This window comes from Tamandua tetradactyla, chromosome 3 (genome assembly GCF_023851605.1).
Source record: "Tamandua tetradactyla isolate mTamTet1 chromosome 3, mTamTet1.pri, whole genome shotgun sequence".
NCBI lineage: Eukaryota > Metazoa > Chordata > Mammalia > Pilosa > Myrmecophagidae > Tamandua > Tamandua tetradactyla.
Genome location: NC_135329.1, coordinates 144,636,547 through 144,662,258, shown reverse-complemented (window position 1 = coordinate 144,662,258; position 25,712 = coordinate 144,636,547). Strand labels below are relative to the sequence as shown.

Below are 25,712 nucleotides of genomic sequence, written 5' to 3'. Positions count from 1 at the left end.
TCCTGTTGGTGCTGGACCAGGGGCTGTGCCTTCATGTAAAAAATAAAGCACATAGGATGCAGACTTCACAAGACGCTCGAAAGCAGAAAGCTTCCTCCCTTTATCAGAGGTCCCCAAATTGGAGTTGCAAACTCAAAAACTGATTCTTATTTTTTTACTTTCATTACTAGTATTTCAAAAGATGCATATGTTTTTTCTACAAATAGTCCCTAGGAGTAAAAGATAAAATGTTTGTTCTTTGAGATATGCCTTCTAGTCACATCACTCAGGGATACTTTTAGTATATAACTAACACTAATGGAGGGCTTTGTTAGAATGTTTCCCATATTGGGGTTATAGACAATAGGAAAGCTGATGGTATTTAAATTAATACAATGTGCTCTATAATGCTCTACCACATGATTTTATTTATTTTTATTTTTTTATTTTTTTGTAGTGGGAACTGTGAATCAGTTTCTAAAATCTAGGAGATAAAGCAATGACTAGGCTCTGCAATTACTTAAAATCAATAAATTAAAGACTGGCTCAAGTTATCCTGCAAATTTGCCTAGAACCAAAAAGAAATCCTTCATTCTTCTTTTTCCAGAAAAAGCTCCCAGAGAACAGTTAAAACAGCATTTCCAAAGACTAAGACTAAAACTAAAACCCATACTTAAACTTAAAATAAGTGATATTCAAATAAGAAATCATTCTTCTCTGTTTATCAGTAGAAATTCTTGAAGCTTTTTCCCATACATGGCTATTTGCTAACTCTGATTAATGGTTATGATACACTCAGGGTATTAAAATTGTTGCCTTTATTAAGCATCATACTTTTCATACACATTGTAAGTTCCTCTAAGGTATCAGAAAAATAGTTTGATTATATACACCCTCAATTCTGCAGGAATATATCCGAGGCTTATGGACAGGCATTATTGTAAGAAGATAAAGGGGGATGCATAGGAGGCAGTCCCTGGCTGGACTCAAATGCTGCTCACATTTACTGAACTGCCACGCTTCCCCATCACTTCATTCTTGATTATTTTCCAACACTGAAACTTTTTAAAGCTTTGATCTTTTGTGAAAATTCAGTTGGATGATAAAATCCTTCCAGCTGAACAAACAGACTTGGGTAGAAAGATTATTCTCTTAGCATTTATCACAGAAAGCATCATTTGCCCTGATCCCACCCACGTTTTATTAAGGTGGTATAGTTCAAAACATGCAAATGACACATAGTACTTTGAAAGTCAAATGAGTTATGTGAGGCTCTACAGGCAATTAACACAAGGTAATTAAAAATGTTAAACAAATTAACATTTTTAATAGCCAGTAAGTTTTAATTAAATTTGGTTTCTATATTAAAAATAAAACTAGTGACTCAACAGAAGGGATCCTGGATGAATGAAGAGGGAAAGTGCCAGGAAGGAAAAAAAAAGAATGCACACTCTGACTTGATTCACAAAATTAGGACGAGATGTCACTGTATTTTCACTGGATGCTGGCTCAGAGAGAAGTATCTCCATGTATGAATTTTAAATTGATCACATTTTCTTAGTTCAGGCATGAGCTCATTTTAAAAAGTAAGGATGAATATTAAAAAATAGAGCTTACCCAACCCATGGTAATTTCTCTCTAATCAGCATCTCAATTGTTCTCTACCATTAAAAAGGGAACCAGCAGGCTGTGCCCCATCCCAGGGGCTGAGAGTCCTCCTGCGGCGGGTGAGTGATGCGGTCACCCATGGGAGAACCTCCGCAATAAATGCTGGCCACCACCCATGAAATGCACGTGTGTGATGGACCAAACCAGTGGGCTCCAACCAATAACCAGGGAAATAAAGGTGCTCATGAAAAGAGGAAAAGCTCCAGTGCTGTCCCAAGGTGGACATAACTAAAGCCCAGTCCTATGAAAGTAAATCACACATATGTATTTGGTCCCACATAATTTCAAAAATAATTATAGTCCATTGTAAAAGCTTCAAGTAATCTCTGGGGCTAGACATGTCCATGTCTATTCCCTTTTTAATACTTGTCCCGGGAATTTTATTGGGAATCTAATTAGACCCCAGCCACCAAGCACTGGCAACCAATAAAGCCCTCAAAGAACCACCTGCTTTCTTCTCCACATGAAGCACCTCGCCTGGGTCAGTCTCCTGGGTCTTCCCTCTTCCACCTTCAGCCCAGCATCCCACAGGAGCACACACGATGTGTTCTGTCCCCTGCACTCTTGGCTTTCTGGTCAGGCAAGATGACCCAGGGCAGGAGCAAAGGAGGAAGCTAAAAGCCTGAGCCAGGGTGGTGGTGGGAGGGAGCAGGGAGGGGTGTGGAGCACAGGCGGGGGAAGCCATTCCAAGTACTACTTTCTGGCATCTGGGACCAGCCACCCTGCCAGCAAAACCATTTTCATGTTGTTTTTTCTAAATAGTCTGCCCTGAGTCACCCTAGCAATGCTATTATAGTACTAAGGACACTGGCAAAAAGTTTGTGTCAAGCCTTTGTTCCAAGGAGCAGAAAGAACTTCAGACTACTATATTCTGTCATGCAACTACGGGAGAGGGAAGAACACATGTATCAAGAGCTAGAGACCTAAAGAGACCAGTGTGTCCTCAATTCTTCTGTTTGCTCCGACCCTTGTCAGAAGGGATTCATTCTTCCCTTCATCTAATAACCATTGAGCACTTTCTGCTACTCTCAGGGCATAGAGAGAAGATGCCATTTCTGTCCTTGAGTGGTTCACATACCAGAGATGGGAGAGTCATGCAAACGAGTAATTAAAAATAATGTGCTCTGATGCTGGAAACTCCAGGTGAAATGGGGGACCATGGAGGAGTATCGGGTCAGGGGAGGGGACAGAGAAAGCTGCCCGTGACCAAACACCAGTCCCGTCAGACCATGTCTGCTCCTCTGACCCACAAAAAAATAAACTGTACATGGAGTCAAAAGGGCTTTGTCTTCCTCTTCCAGAATACAGGACCATAGCTCCTGTGTCCAGCACAGAGCCTGGTGCACAATTAGGGCTCAACAAATATTTACTGAATAAATGAATGATCTAAGAATTTGGATCTGTACCTGCGCCATTTTTTTTTTTAGGACAGAATTTTGGTGAGGAGGATCTTAGAGGTCATTCTAATAACCCAACCCTCCAGGAGAATTTACAGACAAGAAATTTGTTTCGCAGGTGAATGGGGAGACAAAATGTGGTATATCCATACAATGGACCACCATGCAGCCACAAAAAAGAAATGAACTACTGACATATGCCATACCACGATGGACCTCCAAAAGTAGGAAGCCAGACACAAGATACAATATAGCGTAGAATTCCATTTATAGGAAATGCCCAGAAAAGGCAAATTTATGGAGACAGAGAGTAGATCAGGGCTTGCCTAGGCCCGGGGTGGGGTGGGGGTGGGAACAGGGATTAACCTTTAATAGGCATGAAGGATCTTACTGTGGGGATGCAACTATTCTAAAACTGATGTATGGTAAAGGCTGCACCAGCCAGTAAATATACTAGAAACCACTGAATGGTACACATGAAATGGGTTGGGTTTTTTTTCGTATGTAAAACATACCTCAATAAAGTTATTTAGAAAATTGTTTGCAAAGGGAGTTATAAATTATAGGTTTTCCCTCATGCTGCTGTGAGAGGGGCTACTTTGTTGCTGAAAAAACAAAAGGAGCCCTGATTTGAAAAGACTCCCCACCCCATCTCTTACTTCCAGTGCCTCCATTCCCTCCGAGCTATTGTGCCCTCCTAAAAAGTCACCTTGCAGACAGAAAGCACATAAGTGGCGGCTAGGGCCTGGGGAAAGGGGAGGGGTATAGAGAATGACTGCTTAATGTGTACAGGATTTCCTTTCGAGGTGACGGAAAAGTTTTGGAACTAGATATCGGCGATGGTTTCACAACATTGAGAATGTATTAAACACTTCTGAACTATACACTTTAAAATGGCTAAAACGGTACATTTCATATTAGGTGTATTTTATAACAAATTTTTTAAAATCTGCTTGTAAATAAGCCATGTTTCAGGAACATTTCCACATTTCCCTCCATCTGTGAATGCATTCACCACTAGCCACAGAGGGGCCAGCTGTTGTCCCCAGTCATCTCACGTCAGGATGTCAGTCCAGGTGACAGCAATTTGTGTGCTGCACTCTATCACCTTCTCACTGGTCGGCAAACATCAGACGTTAATTTAAAAAACAAAACAAAAAACAACTCAGTTTGCATGCTAATCCTGCCCACTTGAAACTGGCTGACAACATTCAAAATAACACAAGCAGGTAGATGCCTTGAGCTGTCAGACCATCTCGTTAGGAGTTGCTGCTGTGACTTCCCAGCTGTCTGACAGTGTAGGAGGCGGGGACTCTCGGTCGTGTATTTAGCAATGACATATTACGAAACACTTGCTGCTCAGTCAGAACTATCATGGGCCATAAAGTTTTAGGACACCCTGCTCCCACAGAACTCACAGCAGCCCCAGCCTGGCCTGGCATCATTTCCACATGCTCCCCAATGCAAATGCCCCAGCTTGTTATTAGTGATGATTCCCGGAGCATCCCTTTTGTGCCAATATCATTCTCATTAGAATTCCTATCAGAAAATCTCTGTGGTTTGTTAGCATTCTTTTCTTCTTCCCAATAAGAAAACAAGTTGTAGAAGAATTTATTATCCAAGGTTACCAATTTATTTAGGACTAGTAGCAGGGTCTGAACTTGCGAATCATTCATGTATTTGCCACAGGAAATAAGAATTATCAGCTATAAAATATTTTCTACCTCCAAGAAAACATTAAACCGATACATTCATTTCTGGATGGCTTGAAATATGATGGATTTTTAAATGGACTTTAAAATCCCCCCAAAAAACTCATTTCCATTTTGAAATAAAATTTGGAGAACAAGCAATAAATACTGAAAGAATTTCTCAGAGGAAACACTTCTTTGCTGTCAGTCAAAAGTCAAAGGGGCAGTGTGGCTGAATTTTTCAATTGTATTTTTTAGATGCTGGATACTTTTCTGACCATTAAAGACAATCATAGCCAAGCCTAACAATAAAAGTAACTGAATGCCATGCTTGAGAGCATACAGCTGATTCACCATGGGGCAGAGGAAAGGAAGGAGGCCAATGAGGGGAGGTGAGAAGTCCAGAAGGAATTTTCTCTCCATGAAAAGCACAGCCTGCCTTCACCATAGAAAGGCACAAATGTGTCCTATTTCGTGAGTGTCCATTCTCCAGAGCCAATTCTTGAATGTGGCACCTGAAAATTATTGGCAGGCTTATAAGCCTTAACCCTGGCCTATGCCCAAGTTCTCAAAGCCCTAGCATAAGATGTTGAGATGAGTTTCCATTCTCCTCTTGGGAAACTGTGCCCACCCTTAGTCTCCCAGGGTGGTGGAGCCCAACAGAGACTACGAACTTATCCGGTGATGCGTACTGAGCACCACAAAATATAGTTTAACTTGAAGTACATGCAAGAAAAAGTTTTTGCCTAACCTATTAGCAGCTGGATTCAACCTCAAAGATTAATCTGCTTCTATATGTAAAGAAATAACACAAATACTACATAAAATCCTGTCTTCTAATGGTTTATAATGTAAGGGCAAAAAATACCAGCATTGTTCAGAGATAAGAGAGTCAATCCCCTGGTGTAAGAGCAAGGTCTACTTCTGCAAACACTTCACACAAGCAGCTTTTGAGAGTGAATTGGTGGTCACGGAAGAGGCCTTCAAAGACTGGCTTCTACAGATGAGATGCCAGCATAGGAGCTTCGGGCAAATTATCCAATTTTCTGAGTCATCAGTATTTTCAGCTTTGAAATCGGAATGCAGGTCCACAATCTCAAAATCAAAAACATTAGGAATTCTGCCATGAGATATATGACTAGTCATACCAAGTGGATAAATAGAGACTAAAAATAGCTTCATGTCCATTCACTATCCATTTAAGTCAAGTTTTGCTGCCTAAGAAAAGTGTACAGAAACTTGATTTTCAAAACTCTTTTGGGTTACAGAACTGCAGGTAAGGAATGAAGAACCCTGTAGTAATATCTCAAAGGAATCTGCGAAGTTAAAATGAGACAAATATATACTCTACTTTTAAAATATCTTAATTTTAAAAATGTACTGAAATGAATTATGTCCTTTATCTGTACAAACAGTATTCACTGGGGGAGCTCAGGAAATATTAATCATCCACACATACCCTTTGTCTTGCCCCTGGCAGCTTCTTTTGGAAAACTTCTGTCAATCTCTGTAAAAATAGAACCTATATTTTACTTAGCTCAAAACAGTGACATTATCCCCGTCTTATTCTTTTCCCTCACTCCTCTTATCCAACGTTATTCTCAACTTTCTATATTTCCCAGCAGTGTCTCTCAAACCTGTCAGTTCTGTTCAATCTCTCTATTTTCAAGCTAGGTGAGGCCTTATCACAGCATAGCTAGATTGCTGTAATAAATTCCCAGTTAGTGGTTATCACTTCCAATCTCCTGCCTCTCAAACTACCCTGCACTCTTTAGCCAGATCTTTCTCATTAATGATCACTGTGACTGCATTAGGAATTCTACAGACTCACAAGAGTCAGCAGAACCAAGTCCAGATTCCTTAGCTTAGGTTCCTGTCCATTTTTCCAGCATCCTATCCTCAAAGTTCCTGTTCAAACCAAACTGACTCCCAAAACACCTTTATCACCTCGGCAACCTCACTCCTATCACTCCATGGCCTGGGTGGCAGACTGTGTTTTCCAAAATGGCCACACAATTTCTGCCATACCATATGCTCTTTCTACAATGTGACTTCAAAATCTGCTCCTTAAGAGATAGGGCTTATTTATGTTCCCTCTGCTTGGATCTGGGTACACTTATGACTGAGACAAAAGTCTTAGTGTGACTTCCAAGGTAGGTGATAAGAGTGAAGAAGCTTCTGCCTGGTTTTCAGGGGACACTAGCTCTTGTTCTCCCATCCCCACACTGGGAGGAAGTCAAGCATGGAAGGGCCACATGGTAGTGGTCCCACCAACAGCTGACATCCACCGCCTGACAGGACAGTAGCGAGCCTGCAGTGGATCCCAGCTGATCCCAGCCCCTAGCTGTCCTCTAAGGTGCCCTGGCTGATGCCACATGGAACAGAGATAAGCTATCCTCACCCATCTTCCTCACACCCCATGCAAACTGCAGATTCTTGAGCAAAATAAAGGACTGTTGTTGTAGAAAGCGACTACGTTTGGTGTGGTTTGTTATATAATAATAGATAATAGGAATAGACTAAAATATCCCCTTTCTTTTTGGTCTTCTTGGGTCCTACCCATATTTTAAAGCCCAGTTCAGACCTCACCTTCCTCATGAAGATGAGTTCACCTAAACGGGATTCTTTTCTCTCTCTCATTCTATACTAAAATGGCACTCAATAGAGACCCACCATATAATGCTAATTAATGTCAATGCATCCTCCAAATTAGACCACAATCTGCTTGAGAAAACAGACCATGCCTATGACTTCTTGGGAACCCTCTCTCATCAGAAAATCTTGAACATAATAGATGGTCCATATATACTTGCTGTGTAACTAATTTTCCAGAGTAAAATGCACACAGTAGGTACTTAATAAATGATACACATTATACAACAGATGTTTAATATAAAATTAAATATGATAGGAGAATGAGGGACGGGAAATAACTTTTAAATGGAAATTAAGGTAGTTGCGGGAAATTCAAACTTCTCAAGTCTTTAAATTGCCTTTGTGTTGAGCAAAGTAGATGGTTTTAAATGAACAGATTATGTTCAGGTTTGTGGGGGGGGGGGGTGTGCACACTTTCAGCCAACATGTGGATTTGGGTATCTGCAATGGGAACTGTTCCCCCACTAACAATTAAGTTCTAAATGGGCATCTTGAGAAGTGGCAGTAACTACTCACAGTCTTGTAATTCTCAAGCATGATCAGAACATAGGAGGTCTTAGAAACCAGGTGGAGTAGTGCCGCCTGTACCAGGAACTCTCAGTCCCTGGCCGTCACTGGGTGAGATTCATGTCTGAAATTATGTACAGCATTTTCTGTATATGTGCATTTTTCTGAGGTGAGGGTTTATAACTTCCATCAGATTCTCAAAACAGTTTGTGAACACTTTTAATTCCGGGTTTTGCCTGATCACATCTGTTTTTAACCCCCATTCAGAGATTCTGCTGGAAGGGCAGCCCTGGCCCAGGACAGTGATGGGGCAACGCTGAGGCTGCACTCAGCTCTGTCACTGCCTGGCATGGCAGCTTTGGGAAAATCCTTAGCAGTTCTCCAGACCTGCTTCTGGACCCCTCAGCTATAAATTGTGTGTGCATGGGTGGGGGTGGGGGGTTCACATTAAGCGAGCTCCAGGATCCCTACAGCAACCAAGATACCTCAAGACCACTGCTCTGAGAAATGACTTAAAGGACTATCTCACTTGGTGTTTTCCATTGGATTTTCTTTTTTGTAAAGGAACTATAATACTAATCTTGGCTAAATATCTGTATCTAAATGTTCACAACCATTTATTTAATAAATATTGAGCGCTCACAAAGTGACAGTTTCGTCATGGACTTTCCATTCCGTTCTTTTAAGACTTGACCATTACTGAGCAGCCCACCCAACAGTTTGTATATTCTAAGATGTAAAATGGACAGTAATTTTATGAAAAAGTAAGAGAATGCCACAAAGCACCAAAAAACAAGTGACTGACCTTTAACAGTACAGTAGGGGTTGTGCGGATGATCAAGTAGAAACATATTACTCTATTGATAATATGGTTGATTGACTCATAAGCCCTATTAGGTAGGTATTTACTTGCTCCTTTGTCTTCCAGAACTTCAAGCTCAGTTAAGAGAACAGCTTTCCTCCCTTGGGGGAAATCCTCTCTTTAAAGGTTTGTAAATAGCTGCACTCCCACTCAGAACCTCTGAACCAGCTCTCACAGGAATAGAGAGCCATAAACAAACAAAAAGCAGCAAACACAGATGCTTAATGGAAAGGAAGACACACAATGAGTAATTTGGACCCAAGGGTGATCTAACTACAATTCTCATGCCCAAAGGTTTCTTGGAGGAAGTAGGATTTTAAGAAAGCTTTGAATTAGAGATGAAACACACGACAGAGTACTAAAGAGAAAAGAAGCTTCCAGCATTTAAGAGGATGGAAAATACAATATTGATCATTTCATTATTCCTTGGTTCATTAATTCTCCCCTAAATTTTGTTATATAATTTTTACTTTTATATTGATTTTCAACCTTTAATATGTCTATAACTTGTCCCTTGAATTAAATGGACATCTCTTTGAGTCCAGGATCCCATTTGATATAATTTTTGGATCTCATTTTCATAACAATATATTCCTACTGAATACTCTGCAAATATTCCTTGAATGACTAAATAAAAGTTTCTCTCTAAAGTCCAAGATGATGGTAAAACCAAGAATTTGGCTTTATAAGGAGACTGAACACTTTTTTCTAATTCACCATAATTAATATCTACAATATATTTCCTTCATTAAAAGTAAAACTATAAACAGAGATCCTCAATACACTGCTGATAATTTGGGGGTTGGGGTCTATACTTCGAGGGACCATTCCCTGGTTGGTGCATGGGACCAGGAGAAAGATCCGGAAGCAATCTTATTTACTGCCCACATTTGGAAACTGTGGCCAAATTAATCTGTGCTTCTTAAAAAAATAAATATAGTAAAGAACAATATAAAACACAAGTAAATGGGTTTTGGTTTTCTCCAATACATGTTTCATGCAACTCTTCCTCCTGTCTCCCCACTGACTGCATATTTGAGATACTGTATATGTGCAATATCATTCTGGACTTCAGATAAATTTGCACATGTATGAACAAAATGCCTGGGGAAGAAGTGCTTGGAATATATAAAATCTTCCTGGACCAAGATATATATATATATATATATATATATATATATATATACTTTATATACATATTAAGTCTTCTGGAATAACCTCCAGGAAAAGAGAGTTCCTACAATAAAAAAGGCTATCTATATGGTCAAAAGAGCTAAAAATTGAACCCATCACCAGCATGCTTAGAAAGATCTTAAATGAATTTAAGATACTAACTTGATGCCATGCATGAGATTCCTTAGATGAAACTCCCTATGGATTCTTCTTTTCTTTTGGTCATAAGTCAAATATCCAAATGCTGAATCATAGGTTATCTTTCTTCATTTTTTCCTAAGCCAGTCACTCTAGAAGAAGATAAACTACAGAGAAAACAAAGGTGGGAAATGGTGCATCACATTTCATCATAATTCCCCAGTACATTTAGAAACTGGAATATTTGATCATCTTGGTACAATAGCTGGATACCCTGACTTTGATGGCCCTACTTTGTATGTGGAGGTTGAAAAGGGGAAGAAGTTTTGGAAAAGGTTGTTCTTTTGCATCATAATTCATTACCAAGAAATAAAAATGTCTCATCTCTCAGGAAACCAGAGTGAATACCCTTCAACAGGCCACATCTTGTAGGAAATTGTGTAATAGTATACAGGCTAAAATAAGAACTGTACCCTCCTTGTATAAGCCAGTTTCTTAAGTATCTCTTACTTTTCATGTTAGGGTCTCCCAACAATCATAATCAATACAGTAGGCACTTCACGTTTGTTGAATTTACCTCAAAGCTATAGATTCCATTCTTTTTTTCTAAGTGTAAGTGAGAATGGTATACTGTATACTTTATTTGGGCTATTGCTCTTTGAACGAACATCAGTATTATTTCCACATATATTCCTTTAAGGGGGTTAAAACTGATTTGTTGGTTGGTTGGTTGGTTTTTTTGTTTTTGATTTTTGTTTTGGTTTGTTTATAGGTTTACCTGGTTGGCTGGCTGGCTTGTTTGTTGATGGTATTGCTAGGTCATAGGGCAGTAAAAGAGAAATCATGTGATACAGATCCTGAGGTTTGAAGTCAAGTAGAACTAGTTTAAGTCCTAACTTCTTCACTTTTCTGACCACACAACCTTTGACAAGTTCCTTAACCTCTCCAAGCCTCAGTTTCCTTACTTATAAAATGGGATAATAATACCTACTAGCCAGAGTTGTGATAAGAATTAAATAAAACAAGGTGCCTACTCAGCATAATGACAAGCCCACAGTAAGCTTTAGACATATAACTATTTTCATGTTTATTATGATTATCTCATAAAGTCTTAGTTGGGATTAAACAGTATTATTTAAGCACCTAACATCATTCTTAATGGATAATAAATGTTAACTCTCCTGTCCTACCAGAACACAATTTAACATACGACATAAGCAATCTTCCTTACATACTTCAGGAAGTTTTCTCATGTGACCATACTCCTGGCCAAATGTTTCTATTATTACTATTCTATTTTAATATTCTATTATTATTATTATCTCAGGCATGTACCAGACTCTCTACAACTACTGTACTCTGAATTAACTTTTAAAACGGTTCCTAATTGCCAGAAATCATGAGAAATGGAGATAAGCATCAAAATGTTCAGATTTGCAATGAGAATGCTGGTAAAAACAATTACTTTGATCCAGCACTTTTGGTTGGTGAAAGCACTAAATGACTAGAATTGAAGATGCTGCCATGTAGCCATGAGTTATTTTCAGCCCTTCCTGTATTTCCCAGCTCCACCTGGGTGGGATGTATGCAGAAGGCAGATTTGTCATACATGCCATCAAAATAATTATGGCCTGACTGGTCTCCTGTGTCACATCCTTAAGTCCCTTCACATGACTCATCACTCAGCTGGAAAACAGGAAGTGCTCCATTTAGGAGAGGAGGTCAAAAAAGACGACATGCCTCAGGACAATACCCTTATTACCCAAGAAGTGTCATTATTTTCATCCATTGGGCAACACCCAAACAGAGCACGTTGAATTGCATCATCAGAAAGGAAGGTCAGGGCTGTAAGTTTTCACAACTATCTCACACCCAAGACATCGTGCCATTGAGAACTATAAACAAGAGCTAATTCCACTGACCACATGACCAGTTTCTTTCTGGTAGTTCCAAAGCACCAAACCCCTAACCCCAAAATACAAAGACTTAAGCCTCTTCCAGCTTATTCTGGCACTCTCTTGGAAGTAGGATTCATTGGCATAAAATAAATGAATGGGGGGGAGGGAGTATGGTTTGCACATGCTTATGGAGGCAGACACATGCACACATGAGAAGTTTTTAGGCTCCCAAAGGAAGCTACCGAGAAAATTTGTATTGCCAAGAGTGTTTGCTAGTTATCAATTTGCATTTAAAAAAATAAACCTGAGTTGACATGAAGATATGACATCTCTTATGGCATGGAGGGCATTATTTCCATTATAACAGGTCAGAGATTACCTCACCAGAAATAGCATTCTTATTCGTTGTCAAAAGAGTTGGGAAGGTGATGCTCAATCACATTGTCTTTCCAGCCCTAGATCCATATGTCAGTCTGGAAATGGAAGTGTCAGAGGGATGGAAAACTGACTAGCCGTGGCTCTTTCATGAGCCTGTTCACTACTGTCACCGAGAATTTGACTTCTGAACTGGAAAAAGATAATGGTTATCCATGAATTAGCGTAAAATTGTGTATGGTTTTAGCAATTTATAATTATTTATTTGTTATGTACATCTAAAGGTAAGATATTTTACTATCATAAATATTAAGAACGTATTCTAATGATTCATGTTTATAAAACATTTAAGTTATATCAGGTTACATATACCTAAAATTATCATTTACTGAAATTCTATCACTTAATGTGTGCCTTTGTGCTAGACACTCAGAAACTGTACAGCAAGCTACATCTTACTATCTCTTTTACAGCTTAGAAAACTGGGGTTCAAACCTCTGCTCCAACATCATACAACCAGGAATCAATAAAAACTCATTTTGACCCAAGGTTCTCTGAAGCCTAAGCCCATGTGTTTTCCACCATAAAAACCGTCTCCCTCTATCTGTTTATGAACTTAAATATTATAGCATATGTTTTCAGCTTTATAAACTATTTAGAAATAATTTTTATAAGCATTGAAATCACTTCAGTAATACATCACTAATTCCAGAGATCACTTATAAGTCTATATATAGACCTTTCAGCTAGTCTGAACATAATTATGAGCTGCAAATAAATCCTCCAAACCAACAAAATGAATGTGACCTTTATTACACACATCAGAGCTGGTAGATAACACTGCTAAGAGCATGCACAATTCACTTCTTTAGAGTCAATTTGCTCTTAATTTGCACACCAACTTGTAGCAGAGAAAAAGCATCAGGGGAAGAGAAAAAGGGAGGTTTGCAGACACAGATATATTGACTTCAGTATAAAGTGAGAGCTAGCAACTTGGTAACAAGGGGGGAAGCAGAAAAACTATAGAATTCTATACTACGCCAGTGCCATTTAGTGTTGGGGTCAAAGACTCCTGCACAGCTCAGAAGCCCTGGGGAGATTCAGTTAACTGCAGTCCAGAATTGGAGTAGAAACTCATAATGGTAACACAGTTTTTATGTTAGAGGGAAAAAAATTAATATTTATCTAAGAAAAAATAGGGAGAGAAAGAACATAAATTAATTTATAAAAATCTCTTGAATAACTATTTGGAAATTTAAAGGAAGAATATTTCCCTCTACTAAAAGCCAATTTAAAAAATAATAATAAATAAAAAGTCAATTTTTAAAAGCGTCTGTCTCATTTCTCAAAGAGGTTAGAAATTTGGTGTTTCTTTTTTTCCAAGTAAATATTTATTTGCAAGGAAACTGCTGCACATTGAGACAGGATTTGGACCTTTCCTGAAAGAAGTGTTCACTAGGTCTGTGTTGCTATGTTTACTGTCCTTGTTCGCCACCATTTTAGCATTAACTCCAAGTGAAGTTTTTAATGAACTATTTTTTCTTCCGGTTAAACATAAAATCACCATATGACTCAGCAGTTCCACTTCTAGGTAAACACCCAGGAAAACTGAAAGCCCAAATCCATACAGAAACTTGAATGTTAATGGTAACATTATTCACAATAACCAAAAGGTAGAAACAACCCAAGTGCCCATCAACTCATGTATGGGTAAACAAGATGTGGTATATCTCTCCAATGGTGTAATATTCAGCCACAAAAAGGGATGAAGTACAAACACACCCTAAAACATGGAAGAACCTTAAAAACATCATGCTAAGTGAGAGCCAAACACAAAAGGTCACATGGTGTATAATTCCAATTATATGAAATATCTCTAATAGGCAAATCCATAGAGACCAAAAGCAAATTAGTGGTAGCCAGGGGGGCACAGGTGGGGCAGGCATGGGGGCTGACTGCTTAAAGGGTATGGGGTTTCCTTTTGGACGACAAAAATGGTCCGGAACTGGATGGTGGTGATGGCTGGTCAAAAATGTAAATGTACTAAATGCCATTGAATTGGCATTTGAAGGGGTTAAAATGGTAAATTTTATGTTATGTGTATGTTAACACAATTTTGAAAAACCACCCCCCCCACCAAAGTTCTTCTCTTCCTATACCTTCAATCCGCATCCAATCTCAGACACTCCTTTCTAAACCTCTCCTGAGGCTTTTGAAGTTGTCACTGCCATTTTCTATACATGATTATATCCTGTTTCTCTAGAACCATTGAAGGACAATGCCTTGAGCACCTGGGAATGGTCAGATCCAAGCAAAAAGTGAAATTACTCAGTCTCTGCACCCAGGACCCTTTACATTCACCCTACAAGATGGCCCCACTAAAGTATCTGATTTCCAAGCAGAATGAGGAACCATGTACTGAACTACTAAGGTATTAATCTGCCAAGAAAAATAGCATGTGATAAAATTTTAAAAAGCATTCTTCCCTTTAGTTTCTCCCAAATAGATAAAGATGAATTATTGGGGGAAACTGCATTTTGCAACCAACAGATCCAGCAGCCTTCCTAAAGTAGCATCTCTCCAGTAGTAAAAGAATAAACATAACAATAAACAGATAAATTAAAAATTATTCCCAGGAGAAGTGGTAGGTGACAAATGCCTTTCAAAAACCTATGTTTTAATAGCAATATGTCCTTAGGGAGGTAATAATAACTGGGGCATTGTTCAAGGAAAGAGATAAGAGGGGGAAAATAATGAATGAAATGCCTTTAGAAAGAAAATCTTAAAGTAAATCAGGAAATTTTCTCCAGTTCTAAGTGCCCAGTCACAAAATATCTCTTAAATAAAACTTGAAAAGATATTTTAATGTAGCAACAAATGACACATTAATTTACAAGAGCTCTTTGATAATATTGTAAATCATAGATACAAACCAATAGAGTACTGGGCAAAGGATATGAACCAGCCACTCACAGGCAAAAAATAAAACAGCTAAGAAATATCTAAAATGATGCTCAGTCTCATTTATAATTAAAGAAACGTACAAAAAAATAACAATGAGATGCCACTGCTTTTCTGGTAAAATTTTCAAAGTTTGAAAATAACCAATGATGACGAAGAAGTGGTAAACATATAAATATACTGCTGAGATGAGTATAAATTTATACATTCTTTAAAGATTTAAATATTTTTAATTTAAAAATATTTATCAATTTGAAATATCACATAATATCCATACAATGCCATAGGCATGAGCTTACATCAAAGAAGTACATCAAGATATATGAACAAAAACATATTAGAACAGCATATAAAATAACAGCAGAAACCAACATAACTGTCCATCAATAGCAGAATAGGCTAAATGAATTACAGTAAGCCATCCACTGGAAAACTCCATAGCATAATATGGTAATGTGTATGGAACGATACAGAAGGATCCCTAAGATATACTAAGAGGGAAAAAAAAAGTGAGATGTAGATGATGTGAACTTCATTTAGAAAAGTAAATAAGGTGAAATGTTTATAATGCCTAAATACTATTATATTGATATAGCCCATAACAAAATACCTCGAAACTTAGAGGCTTCAAACAACAGCAATGCATTATTTCTCACAGTTCTGTGGGTCTCCTGGGGAATTCTACCACCTGGGCTCAAACAGGTGGCTGCAGTCACCTGGTAGACTGGCTGGTTCTGAAAGGTCTTCACCCCTCTCGTATGGCTGGAACAACTGGGATGGATCACATGGATTCTCATCTCAGGTGACTTCATATGCTGGAGGAAGCACTCCCAGAGAGCAAGAGCAAAAGCTGCAAGGCCTCTGGAGGCCAGCGGCGGAAGTCGGTCCCTCCCAAAGCATTCTACCCGCCAAAGCAAGTCACAGGGTCAGACTGGAGGCATGCATAGGAAAAAACCTCCACTTCTTGGTAGAAAAAGTTGCAAAGATTTTGTGGTCATATTTAACCTTTACATATCTCTATCTGTACCCATCTTGAAGTATCTAAAATGCTGCTTAACAATCTTTAAAAATAATTTCCTCTAGAGAGAGGAGTGGGAATGGGGAAGGAAAAAGAAGAAACTTCTTTTTATTTCATGCATGCTGTACTCAGGGCTGGCTTCATGGGCATGAGAATCGTGCAGCCATAGTGGGTCCCTGGGCTCAGAAGGACCCTACATATCTGTTTAATATTCCAGTATCACCATTTTGAAATTCTTAACTATTTCATCTTTCAAATTGTGTTTCGTAAGTGAAGTCGAATGGGACAATAGAGCAAGCGCATTAGCAGAGAAGGTAGACACAAATGCGTGTCCTCCATTCCTTGCTGTCTCATTCCCACATAACATTTTCAATATCTAGCAGCACAGGATCCCCATGGACCCATGAGTTTAGTAAGACTCAAAGCAAGTACAAGGTAACCTGTTACATGTAGGACTGAGTAAGGTCAGTACTAACAGCCCCAGAGACCCCAATTGCTATGATAACCAGAACTTGCTTCCAACACAGAAAGAATGCAATAATGTTCTAAGAAACAACAATGACCAAGGAACCCTATAAAATTCCTTATTCATGTCACTTTCCCATATTCACCAACTCATGCTGAAATTAATGACATAAAGGAAGAAGAAGGATAAGGCAATTCATAATTCGTTTTCCTTTCATTCTTTCCTTACTCACCTGTAAACTCTAACCTGCAGAGAGCGTTGGCAAAATGTGTGTGCATCAAAAGTGAAATAAAAACAGTTGAATTAGTTTTGTATAGTATTTCCATTTTTCTGGTAAGAATAAAATACATATGTAATGTACAACCTATGAATATGTATTATGGGATCTTGGTGATTTTAAATACAAGTTAAAATTCTTATACTTGCATTTAAAACTGGCATTACATCAATAAAGATAAACTACTCATTAATGCTAATAACTTAAATTTTAAATTTTTTTCTTAACTTAAAATAACATTAAATAGCAAGTAAGAAACATAATGATGAGTAAGAAAGAGAACATGGAAGAAAGAAAAAGCTTTATATTTCAGTATTCTTTATTTTTTTTATCTATATTTTAGTAGTCTTAATAGAACTTTTAACTCTAGAGCCAACAAGAGCCCCATATTTTTATTTTGCACTGGGCCCTGAGCATTATGTAAAATAAGGAAGGCCTTATCATTACTGCTTGATTTTTTTTTTTTTTTTTTTTTTTTTTTTTTTAAAGGAAAGACAGAGAGAAGGAAGGAAGGATAGAAGGAAGGAAGGAAGGAAGAAAGGGAAACATTTTTAAACATTTTCTTGTTTTATTGTATTCTGTTTCTCCGTTTTTGTTACATGGGTTGGGGCCGGGAATCGAACCGAGGTCCTCCGGCATAGCAGGCAAGCACTTTGCCCGCTGAGCCACCGCGGCCCGCCCACTGCTTGATTTTTGTACATAAATGTATTACTTTCTTATATTTAAAGATAGGTTTCTTGTTATCTTACCCCTCTCATTCTTTATGTTATTTTTTAAGTTTATGTTACCCCTTAACCTCAAATCATCAGAGATCTGTTATAAAAACATAAAAGATAAGATTCAGAGAACTAGCAGTGCAAAGAAAATAGCTACTCAAATGAAGAAATAACTTTTAGTAAACAAAGGCAATATTTCCCACTAGTGTTCCTGCTCTCTTTTTCTGTTGTGGGCAAACATTTTCCTTGATTTATAGCTCTGGAGCCATAGACAACAGAATGAAATTAAGCAGGAATAATACATCAGATTAAAATATTACAAACCCAATTTTATGAACTCAATTCATGACAGCTGCACTGTCAACATAAATACTTGTTTTCTCAATGGCCATGGACGCAAGGTCATCTACATCTCACAAGGGATGCCTGTCTTGATTGACAGATAAATATCAACTCATGAGACATGAAAGGTACACAGAGTTTATTTATAGAGATAACTTCATGGAATATTAATGCAAAAAGAATTTCCCATGTTGCATTTACTATTATGGTGTCAACATGGTATCTCATGGCTACAATGAGTAACAACTCTTCATATATTTTTAATATTACTAGCCATGTATATACTTTCATTTTTCCAACAAACATATTAGTTCTTAAAAACTAAAAATTAAAATCAATTATACTCGCATGACTCTAATATGCTTACTTAGAATTTTCTACTTGTACCACAGTCATATTTAACAATAATGTTCTCAGATTTAAAACATCATACAATATAGATAGGAGATTCAAGCTGTTGGTGTTTAGGGACAGAGTAAAAAAAAATTTTTTTTTAATTAAAAAAAAAACAAAACTAAAACCCTGATAGATATGCTAGATCAACTTGTGTGACATTATGATTAAAAACATCTTGCTAATTTTAGAACTTTTAAAACTTTTTTCCCCTTTCCTCAAGAGGTTGAAAAGCAAACCAAATGTAAGCTTTGGAAGTATTTTCCAACAATCAAAGAGAATATTCTACGTAAGAAGCCAATAACAGTGGGGTGCTTCTGGCAATAGGAATTGGTGGTTTGGGTAAGGGGTGGGAGAAAAGCATACTTTTTATTATATGCCCTGTTGCACTCTTGGAATTTTGTACCAAATTCATGTACTTCCCAGTTACAATAAATTCAGTAATTTCTTTAAAGCAGAAAAACAAAGGGAATTCTTTCTATGTTGTTACAGCTAATTTTTTTTACTGTACCGTTGACCGAATTTGCCCAATCATGGGCATTATTAAAATGGACAGCTTTGGGGGAAGTATGAAACTGAGACCACAAAGCCACACTTCCACAAAAGCCTGTTATTAACGTTCAATCACTTAGGACCTGAGTACAAAAGACCCAAATGCACACAGCTATTTAGAGGGACCATGGATAAACAAATTAGAAATATTTATTTTTAAAAGGGTTTTGGTAGAATCTTTCTGCAAAGCATTTCTGTTTTAAACCTGGAACTTGGCATTTTTTTCTAATTTCTTTTTCACTACAGAAAGTTTCTGGATATCAATGTCAGAAGCCTTAAAGAGTTGATTTAAAAAAATCACCTTCTATCTCCATTCTGTAAAGATACATTAAACTGAGAGTCACATGTTCAGCATTCTCCCACACGAAGGAAAATAAGCTGATTCGGTCTTTATCCTTTGATTCTATAGAAAGTGGTTTAATTTGGGGGGAGGGTGTTCGTAACAGATAGATGAATGGTATGGGCCCTTTTTTTCAGAAAAATGTATATACACATACAAAATAATTCAGGAATATATGAGTTTCTCCACAGCTGATCAACGAATTCTCATTGCTGTCTGTGAATCCCAGATAAAAAGCATCTGTCGTGGCATTTCTCTCTGACACTATGTTCACAGACCTTTCTGTCAATGGGATGAGTTATCCTACCACCGAGGGCAGAAAGCTAACATTTGACCCCAGCGATAATCCTAAATTTTTCCTAAACAACTAAAAGCAAAACTGAATTCTGAATATTTAAACTATATTCTTGAGAATAAACTGGTGACAACTTTCTACAAAAGAGTTAATAAATATAAAAAGATAAGAATGGTGTCTGGCAGTTAGTCATCAATAAAATACATTTATTATAGTTGATTATTATTCACATAAAAAGACCCAGAAAGACCCATCAATCCAATGTAAAATTCAAATGACCACTTGAAGTTTTCATCACCCCTAGTCTTTCTACAGATCATGTCATGATTCCTTTAGACGGGCTGCTCCAGAGCTCACCATTCTGTATACGAGATCAGAGAAGACTCACAGAGGTGAAGAGATGCAGTATTCTATGTCTTCTGTGACCCAAGGGCCCAGGTCTGGATGCTGGGATCCAAAACCAGCTTCAACACAGCCCCACTGATAAAGACCTGTAGGCCCCCAAATCTGGGAGAAACCAAGTGGATCCCCTGAGCAGGTCTACAACGGTCGTTAGTTCCCTCTGGGTCAGTTTTGAAGCAACACTTGGCCTCTTACTCCAGGCTCTCAATCCCAAACCCTCTTAGCTTCCAGGTTGCTCCTTGCCCTGTTTTGGAGGGGCCACAGTGCTCCAGGCATGTTGTCCCGGAACCTTAACAAGCCCAGATGCTGGCCTGCCGGGTCCTCATCCCTCAAACTGACATCAGGTTCAAATCCAACCTGTCTTTTCTTCCTGATCATCTGGATGCTCATCTTCCCTGGAGGAAACCCAGCCTTTCACTCACAAGACAGATCTGATTTAAAAATTAAACTGCCAAGAGGCAGCACAGATGTGAAGAGGCTGCCACCGTTACTTCCTGATCTTATTGGCTTGCTGCTGGGGAGGCTGTTTAGGGGATTGAGAAGAGGCAGCATCTGAGCTGGATCTTGGGAAAAGCGGAGAAGGGAGGTGATTGTCAGCAAAAAGAACGTGAGGCAAAGCTACCAGGAAGGCACTGGGAGGAGCTTGGCAGGCCTGACACCGGGTCTGGTGGGGATGGTTCCCTGAGATTGGACCTTCAGTTCTCTCAGTTAACCCTTTGCAGTGTGTTCCTTGCTTTTACACCAGGGGATCAGGCAAGCACACAGCCAGTCAGTCTCTGGAAGAGCTGGGCAGAGGTACAAGCAGGGGCAGAAGGACATAAAAACTCATATTCTTACTGTTCTCAAGAAAGGCCAGGAGGCTCTGATGGGCTAATCTCTCCATGAGGGATTTAGGGATGAGGGAAGCTTGCCCCAAAGTCCTGGGAAGGCTGTTTTGACTTCTCCTCTGTGGAAAGACTTTACATCAGAAGTTCTTGCATCCCCTGCTGTGCCCAGACACGCACTTTCATTGACCACACTCCTGTCAGCTTTATGATGACGATACACCCAGAAAGGGGACTTCATATGGAAACCCTTTAGACCCTCCCTGGCAGTCACTCTCTCCCTCCCACCTCCAGTCTCTGTGTGCACCTCTACTGCAGCCCCTATCTCATTATATTTTAATCATTATTTCTATGTAGTCATCTTCACTACACTTGAGAACCATGAGCTCTTCATTGCTGTATTCTCAGTGCCTAAGATTTGCTGATATGATTCAGGTTGACACAAATATTCCTATTAATTAGTAGTGGCAACATGACTAGGAAAGGAAGTAGCGTCAAATTTAGAAAACTTTAAAATGTAGAAAACTCTGAATGCAAAAAGAAATAGCTTGAACATTATTCCCTGGCCAGCAGCGAGAGGCAGCACGGGTGTCTGAGCAGGTGAGTGGGACAGTCAGAGTCAAGTCTGACCCCTACTCTGTGGCCGCGGCCATCGCCACCTCCTGCACCACGCACAGGGTTCTGCCGGGGGGCTCTGTCCTACTGCTCCCAACAACCTTTTGCGGCAGCGTTATTTTTCCCCATGGCTTACAAACGAGAAAGCAGGCTTGGGGAGATTCTGCCACTTGCCTGAAGACACAGAGGTAGGAAGGCCTGTCCTGGTCTGTGGGGTTCCAGTCTGTGCACCTTAAACCTGGGACTGCGTCCCTCCCACCGCCTAGCCGTGAAAGGGGAGACATACGGGCTGTGGCAGCGATGGTGGGATGGAATCGAAAAGCAAGAGATAAAAATACAATTGATTATAAAGGTGGAGTTGGCCAGGACAAGGAGACGCAGGGGGGAAACTAACCCAAAATATCGAAGGGTAGAAGTGTCATGATGTCTGCAACATGCTTTCAAATGGTTACACAAAACGAACATATATAAATGATCATATATGTATGTGTGCTTGTAAAGACATCTGTATTGTCTTCCTACTATTCAAGCTATACCCTCCCCTTCCCCTCTTCCATTCCTTCCCCTATGTCCCCTCTGCTCCCTCTCCTCCTCACCTTTCCCCTCTCCTCCCTTGTAGTGAGTGGGGAGGAGAGAGAACTATGTTTTCAATTTCTCTTAATGTTTCAAAGTTTGAATAAAAAGTTAGACAGAAAAAAAAGAGGAGTCTGACATTTCAGACCTAGTTGAATTCTGGAGAAAGATACGGGATAACAAGCAGAAAGCAAGAAAGAGAATTTAGGGAAAAGGAATGTCCAGCTGTGCTAAAAATTCTCTAAAAATGTATTAGCAAAACCAGCAATCAGCTGTTTAGAATAGCATGCACATGCTTTCAACTGTTGTTATTAGGAATTCACTTAAATATTTAAACTTATTAGTTTATGTTTATTAATTAACATCTTGTTAAATATGCTATCTACTATGTATGATGAAAGAAAATGTCAATGGAGCAGTGTAGTTAGTTTTTGGAGAACTTAGAGCATCAACATTTTTGAAAGACACTTTAAAACTTTACAACTTTTTTAAGAAAATAATTTTTATAGCATTAGTTACAAAGTTGCACATGTTCTGAGCAAGTGCATTTCCTATTAAATGAAATATCTGATCATTTTACTACATTTTCCCTTTTTCAAGTTCTGCTAAGCTTTAAGCTAGGATTACATACAATGAAAGTTATTATAAAGATTTTTTTTCCTTTTGTAAAATATTTGTATTGGCAAATCTATGAACCTTAAACAAAGCTAAGCATGGGAAAAAAATATCCTCCAAATATATAAACTGAAACATACAGCAAATAGGAAAGGCATTGAAATGAAAACTGTATTCATTAAGACTTCTTGGTAAGAGCTTCTATGCTTTTACCAGAGCTATTAAAGAGGGAGATACAGTTTTGATACTGAAAAACAGAGAAAATAGTTATAGATTAACACAAAAGAAGTTTTGCTTCATCAGCTTCAGAGGAGATCACAGTATATTCTATTCTATATTTTCAGTCAGACCCAAAGCTCAGAGTATTGCTGGAGAGTCTACATGTTGGGCAAGAAGGACAAAGGACCAGAAGGTTCCACAATCAAATCTCAGGATCTTTAAGGAAATCCAAGAAGTGGGACAGCGGAAGGGACAATTATAGTCATGGTGCAAATATACAGAAAATAAATCTTAAGAAAAGTTGTTATAGACCCTAAAATAAAATCCACATAGAGGTATAGAAGAAACTACTGGAAGCAATATTTAGAGGAACATTTAAAAATTTTTTGAAACTAAAAAAGAAAAGCAATGAAAAGGGTTTTAAAAACTCATTCAATTCAAGTAGCTAGCACCATTAATCAAAACTCTTTATCACATATCCTGTTATTTTTTCAAATCAGATAAAATGAAAATATACCTTTAAATCACAAAAATCATAATAGCCAGATTTATGATTGGGGCTAATGGGTTTAAAAATCTATGTACATTAAATACTATGAAAAGTAAATAGACCAAGATAAAATAGTTGCAGGAATTAAGAGAAAGGGTTAATGTCCTGATCAAGTAGAGCATTCATATAAATTGGGAAATGTCGGTAGTTGCATGTATGAATAACAATCCCCAATGAGAAAATACAATGGGTAAAGAAATGCATACCATCCCAATAAGCAAAGAAACACAAACTACAAAAAGAGTGCCTATTAAACCAGAAAAATATATAAGGCCAGAGGTAACAGGCATGCTCAAATACTGTGGTGGCAGATATAAGCTATTGGAAATGAATGTGATAATATTTATGAAGAGCCATAAAAATTTTCAAACCCTTGATACTAGTCATTCTCTTTCTGTGAATTTTTCCTAGACAAGTGATTCTCAAAGTGTGGGTCAGGGACAGCTGGGGGTTCCCAAGGTTCTCACAGGATCTGCAAGTTCAAAACTCTTCCTAATAATTCCATCAACAGAAGAGTGGCTAAACAAACTGTGGTATATACATACAATGGAATACTATGCAGCTTTAAGACAGAATAAACTTATGAAGTATGTAACAACATGGATGGACCTTGAGAACATTATGCTGAGTGAGACTAGCCAAAACCTAAAGGACAAATACTGTATGGTCTCACTGATATGAACTGACATTAGTGAATAAACTTGGAATATGTCGTTGGTAACAGAGATCATCAGGAGACAGAAATAAGATACTGGGTAAGATACTGGGTAATTGGAGCTGAAGGGATACAGACTGTGCAACAGCACTGGATACAAAAACTCAGAAATGGACAGCACAATACTACCTAACTGTAATATAATTATGTTAAAACACTGAATGAAGCTGCATGTGAGAATGATAGAGGGAGGAGGGCTGGGGACATAAATGAAATCAGAAAGAAATATAGATGTTAAAGATTGAGATGGTATAATCTAGGAATGCCTAGAGTGTATAACAATAGTGAAATGTACAATGTACAAATTTTAAAAATGTTTTTGCATGAGGAAGAATAAAGGAATGTCATTATTGTAGTGTGCTGAAAATAGATGGTAATTAATATTTTTAAATGTCACCTTATGTGTGACTAAAGCAAAAAATGTTTATTTGTTTCAAAATTTATATTTTAACTAGAGCATTTCCTAATATAACTTATGTAGATAGTTTGATTGAATGTCATAAGTTCTTGGAATCTCAGGTAGGACATGAGATTTTGTTGGTTTGTCCAGAGTGATGCCCTGATGAATTCCAGAGTGATTTGATCAGTGAGTGGAAAAGTATTTGCAAGCCCCCTTCGGGGAATGGAGAGAACAGGGAGAAACTCAACTTCCCCAAGTCGAATTCTTGATATTCTCACAAGCAGTGTGGACAACCAATGCTACAGGCTGAGCCCCCAGTCTTGGGGTTTGTTCATATGAAACTTAACCCCACAAAGGATAGGTCAAGACTACTTAAAATTTAGGCCTAAAGTCACCCCCAAGAGAGCCTCTTTTGTTGCTCAGATGTGGCCTCTCCCTCCAGCCAACATGACGAGCAGTCTCACCACCCTCCCCCTCTCTGCGTGGGACATGACTCCCAGGGGTGTGGACCTTCCTGGCAACGTGGGACAGAGATCCTGGAATGAGATGAGACTCAGCATCAAGGGACTGAGAAAAACCCAAGAATGAGCTGAGAATTAACATCAAGGGATCGAGAGAACCTTCTCGACAAAAAGGGGGAAGAGTGAAATGAGACCAAGTGTCAAAAGCTGAGAGATTCCAAACAGAGTGGAGAGGTTATACTGGAGGTTATTCTTATGCATTAAGTAGATATCACCTTGTTGTTCAAGATGTAGTGGAGAGGCTGGAGGGAATTGCCTGAAAATGTAGTGCTGTGTTCCAGTAGCCATGTTTCCTGATGATGATTGAACGATGATATAGCTTTCACAATGAGACTCTGTGAATGTGAAAACCTTGTGTCTGATGCTCCTTTTATCTACCATATCAACAAAAGAGTAGAACATATGGAATAAAAATAAATAATAGGGGGAACAAATGTTAAAATAAATTCAGTTTGAAATGCTAGTGGTAAATGAAAGCGAGGGGTAAGGGGTATGGTATGTATAACTTTTTTTTATATTATCGTTTTATTTCTTTTTCTGTTGTCTTTTTATTTCTTTTTCTAAATCAATGCAAA

The 25,712-nt window shown here is 38.4% G+C and overlaps 1 protein-coding gene across 5 annotated transcripts in view; it reads right to left on the bottom strand.

The window, feature by feature from the left end:
* Nucleotides 1–25,712, bottom strand: part of RAPGEF4 (Rap guanine nucleotide exchange factor 4) — a 328,672-nt gene that overhangs the window by 215,312 nt on the left and 87,648 nt on the right. The window contains exon 2 of one of the 5 annotated variants that reach the window (XM_077154156.1): nt 10,095–10,237. The exons of 3 other annotated variants lie outside the window; for them this stretch is intronic. Coding sequence is in view for 1 of the 2 variants with exons in the window: in XM_077154153.1 (XP_077010268.1) it covers nt 2,095–2,112 (18 nt within the window). In the remaining variant the exon portion in view is untranslated. Of the gene's footprint in view, nt 1–2,094; nt 2,504–10,094; nt 10,238–25,712 lie in introns of those variants that run through there. One more of the 5 variants, XM_077154153.1, reaches the window with a different exon arrangement.